The 4,471-nt window shown below is 49.9% G+C and overlaps 1 protein-coding gene across 1 annotated transcript in view; it reads left to right on the top strand.

The window, feature by feature from the left end:
* The first annotated feature begins 1,839 nt into the window (after nucleotides 1-1,839).
* The window catches only part of Tmem130 (transmembrane protein 130), a 21,847-nt gene continuing 19,215 nt past the window's right edge, over nucleotides 1,840-4,471 (top strand). The window contains exon 1 of the mRNA XM_005368049.3: nucleotides 1,840-2,037. Coding sequence (XP_005368106.1) covers nucleotides 1,947-2,037 — 91 coding nt within the window. The 5' untranslated portion in view covers nucleotides 1,840-1,946. The remainder of the gene's footprint in view (nucleotides 2,038-4,471) is intronic.

Below are 4,471 nucleotides of genomic sequence, written 5' to 3'. Positions count from 1 at the left end.
CAAAAAAACAAAAAAAAAACTCATTTTTTTTATTAATGGATATATGTGTCTGTATGATCATACATGACACACACACATATATGTGTATATATATATACACATATATATGCAGATATGCAGAAATTCTTGCTTCTCTCCTGGTAAGATACTTTAACCACGTTCTAAGATAAAAGAGTGCCTTTCTCCTTGTCACCTCGCCAAGATTTTCCCTGCTTCATTATCTTGCCTTAGTAGGAATATGAACCCTGGGGCTTCTGCCATCTGTGACCAACAGATACTCAATCGCACCACCTTGATAAGACCAACAGACAGAATAATCTGCTTTCAAAAGGCCACCATTAACAAAAGTCAGTGAGGGGCAACGAGATGACGAGGCAGGCAAAGATGCTCACTGCCCAGCCTAATGGCCTGAGTTCCATCCCCTGGACCCAGGTGGGAGGAGTGACCCAGCTCCTGCAAGTCATCTTCTGCCCTCCACACATACACTAGCACGCATTTGACTGTACACACACACATGTACATACACACTTAGAATTAGATAATAAAGGTGAACTTTCTACTTCCCAGAAATATTAGCCCAAAGGAACGCTGCTGAAATGAGGTCCTAACAGCCATACCTATCCTTGGTCCCTGGTCCTCTGAGCATGACAGCCACTATCTTCTTCTGAGATGCTGCAACTACTTGCCAGCGACTCTCAAGACTGGGCCTATTGACTGCTGAGTTTTCCCCATAGAAAGAGAAGCATGGGGAAGGTCGTTGGACCCTCATTTGTTCTCTCAACCACTCCCTCCTGGACCTTTTAGGCAGCGGTATGCAATTCTGCCTCGTCTGTGAGCTTGTGGCCCTGGGAAGTACTACAGTGTATAGAGCATGAAGCTAACGGGATCAGGGGCACCCCGTCTATGCAAGGGGAAACATTGGCTGGATCTCATGAGGAGCAGGGGCATAGCTGTCCTCCCAAGAAGACAATGACACACGGCCACAAAGTGAGTTCCAGACCAGCCTGAGATGTCCAGCAGAAAACCTGTCTCAAAAAGCAAAAGCAAGCTGGGCAGTGGCGGTCCATGCCTTTAATCCCAGCACTCAGGAGGCAGAGGCAGGCCGATCTCTGTTAGTTGGAGGCCAGCCTGGTCTACAGAGCTAGTTCCAGGATACCAGGATAGTCAGGGCTACACAATAAAACCTGTCTCAAAAAAAAAAAAAACTAGTCAACAACAGTTATGTGTGTACATTGAATTCTTTTTCGAGACAGGGTTTTCCAGTACCACTCCTGGAACTCGCTCTATAGACCAGTCTGGCCTCCAACTCACGGAGATGCGCCTGCCTCTGCCTCCCGAGTGCTGAGATTAAGGCGTGCACCACCACCCCGAGGCAAGTGTGTGCATTCATCAGTAGGGAACTGTAGCTAGTTTGAGTGGAGACATTCTATAAGCACAAAATGGATTCAAAGCAGTGAAGGATAGTAAGAGAGATTGTTAGGGAGGGGGCTTGGTGAGTTGTTTGTTGCAGGAGGATAAAGATCTGAGTTCTGATCACCAGCACGCATGCAAAAGTCAGGCGCGGTGAGTGTCTGTAGCCCCAGTGCTGGGAGGAATGGAGGTAGGCAGACTCCAGTGGCTCCTTGATAGTCAGTCTAACTAACTTGATGAGCTAAAGGTTCAGTAAAGAGACCCTGTCTCAGGGCTGGAAAGATGGCTGTGGATCCGACAGAAGCAAGATGCTGGAAGAGAGCATGCGCACCTGGTGAAGTAAGGCTTGCCTCTGGATCCCTTGAGGGGAGGGACTCTGAGGCTCCGGGGAGGGCTGTGTGGGCGGAGGTGGCTGCAGGCGGGGACAGTGGAGCGCTGCGTCGTCTCCACGCACAGCCGTACGGAGCCGCCACTGCGGAGCTCCAGCCCTGCTCCTTGCGCATCCACCCGGAGCCCCTCGGCATTCACGCTGCGCCATGGCCAAGGCTGCTGATGTCTGGTCCGACCTCCGCCTCGTCTTCTGGCTCGCCTGCCTCCTGCCTTTCGTCCCTGCGAGGGTGGCTGCAGGTAAGCAAGCCAGAGCCTGTCTGGAGCTGTCCAGTGCTATCTGGAACTTGAGCTACCGAGATGACTCGGGGGTCGTACCCCTGCTGGACACCCCTGTGCCCAGAAGTCGCCCAGCACTAAGGGTGTCTCCCTGCTCTCCCTCGATGCCTGCCTCCAGCACTCTGCCCTGGGAAACACATCCATCTCGATGCTTGGGACTGGTACTCACTGGGGGGAGGGACAGGGAGCATGGATGCATGCTGGGAACCCCGGGTGGGCTGGGAGAGAGGTCACCGTGCCTCAGCCTCCCCCAGGGAGAACCGCCCCCCCATTGCCTGCATGGGGCAGCGCTTTTGCTTTAAGATGTCGCCTTTTTCTAGAGATTTCCACCGTGATTGCGTTGGCTTAGGGGCGGCGCAGGTACTAGTCTACAGCCGAGGAGGCCAGTCTGCCATTTCCTCCCTGGGAATGATTTTTTTTAAAAAATGGGACCTTGAGCCGACAGTTTCTTCCCCAGGCTCACCAGGACCCATCTCTCCGTGATGAAAAGACCAACATCAACCTTCCTACCCCATTTTAGGAGTAACAAACGACCCAGGTTCGAGAATTGTCAGAGACCGGTGGGTTGTGAGCAGCTGAAAAAAAAAAAGACATCATTCTTCACCGCACATCCGCCCATTAAAAGAGGTGGGGGAGCGGGGAGAGGGGACCTGGTACAGATCTGAGAGAACGGCAGAGCCACGAAGTAAATTAAAAATAAAAAAACAACCTGCGTTTTTGGCATGCATCAGAGGATTTTGTGGGAATTTTGCATATATAAAATTACCTGCACTCTCTCCCTCTCCTGGAAATTCAACATAGAATTCATCTAGAAATGGACACCCTGACCCACTGGCTTATATGTCTAGAAGTTATGTGATTTAAATTATAAGAAATACACAATAAAATATGTCTGTCTGTCTATCCATTCATTCATCCACCCACCCATTCATCCCTATCTCCCTCCACCCACTCACTAGCCCTCCCACTCACCCATCCCTCTCTCTCCCCACCCACTTATATCTATCTATCTATCTATCTATCTATCTATCTATCTATCTATCTATCTATCTCAAGGCAGTATTTCCTGTATAGCCCTGGCTGTCCTGGAACTCACTTTGTAGCCAGCCTGGTCTCGAATTCAGAGGTCCTCCTTCTCCAGGCTCCTGGTGCTGGGATTAAGGCGTGTGTCATCATATCAGGCAATATCTATTTTGAGATGAGGTCTTCAGGAATTGCCCAGGCTGGCTTTTAACTTGCACCCTCCTGCTTTCCCTTACCCAGTGCTGGGATTGTAAGCATGAGTCGCCCGCCACTCTAGCCACATACACACACACACACACGCACCCGCACACACGCACACGCACCCACACACCGCACGCACTTGAGATGCAGAAGCAGGTGGATTTTTGTGTTGTGTAGACCATCACAGACGTGTTTGGCAGTTTTTTTCACTGCCTACATGTGCTGTGTGAAAAAGCCACAGTAGCCATTTCTAGAATATTCCGGGCCTCACATGTATCATGGGGAAACATTGAAACCCGGAAACCTTGTAGGAAAACTGGGGCCATGCTTTTGAGGCAATTGCCCCTTCTTTCTGTCTCGGCACATTTAGCTCCATGTCACTTGAGCACATTTGGGGGTGCCTCCGAGCCCTTGCCTTGGTGGCTGCCTGTGCTCCTTATTCATCTGGGCTCCCAAACATGAAAGATGAACTTGGATGAGCAAAGTCACAGTGGATGCCAGCCACACTTGGCAAAGATCTTCACTGCCCACCTTAGCCTGGATACCCTGGACACTTCCCAAAAGCCCAGAGGAAGAAGGAGGTCACCTTGACCCATGTGACCTGGGAGGCTGGTCTGAAGATGACCTTGAACTTCTAATCCTCCTGCTTCTGCCTCCAGAGTTTTGGAGGTTAGAGACGTGTGCCCCCACACTCAGCATGATGAGTTACTGGAGATAGATTCCGGGGCCTCATTAGGTAGTCATGCTATTAACTGAACTCTATTTCCAGCCCCAGCTTCCAGTTTTTTGTTGTTTTGGGCGTTTTTATTGTTGGTGGTGTTCTGTTCTGTTTTGAGACGGGGGTCTCATTATGTAGTCCCACCTGGCCTGGAATTCATTTGTGTGGACCAAGCTAGCCTTGAACTCACAAAGGTCTGCAGACCTCTGCCTCTCAGGTGCAGTAAAGACATGGTACACCACCATGCCTGGTGCAGCTTCTGTTTCTAATTTCTTTTTAATTTTTAAATTTATTTTTATTTATGTGCATGCACATTTATCATTGTGAGTGTATGTGCACACGTGTTTGGATGCCTGTAGAGACGTGACGAAGACATTAGATCCCCAGGATCTGGATGTGAACTGTCTGTAGTAGATGCTGCGCACTGAATTTAAATCCTATGGGAACAGCAAT

The sequence above is a fragment of the Microtus ochrogaster genome, unplaced genomic scaffold (assembly GCF_000317375.1).
Source record: "Microtus ochrogaster isolate Prairie Vole_2 unplaced genomic scaffold, MicOch1.0 UNK27, whole genome shotgun sequence".
Taxonomy (NCBI): Eukaryota; Metazoa; Chordata; class Mammalia; order Rodentia; family Cricetidae; genus Microtus; species Microtus ochrogaster.
This window is presented reverse-complemented; position numbering and strand designations above follow the sequence as displayed.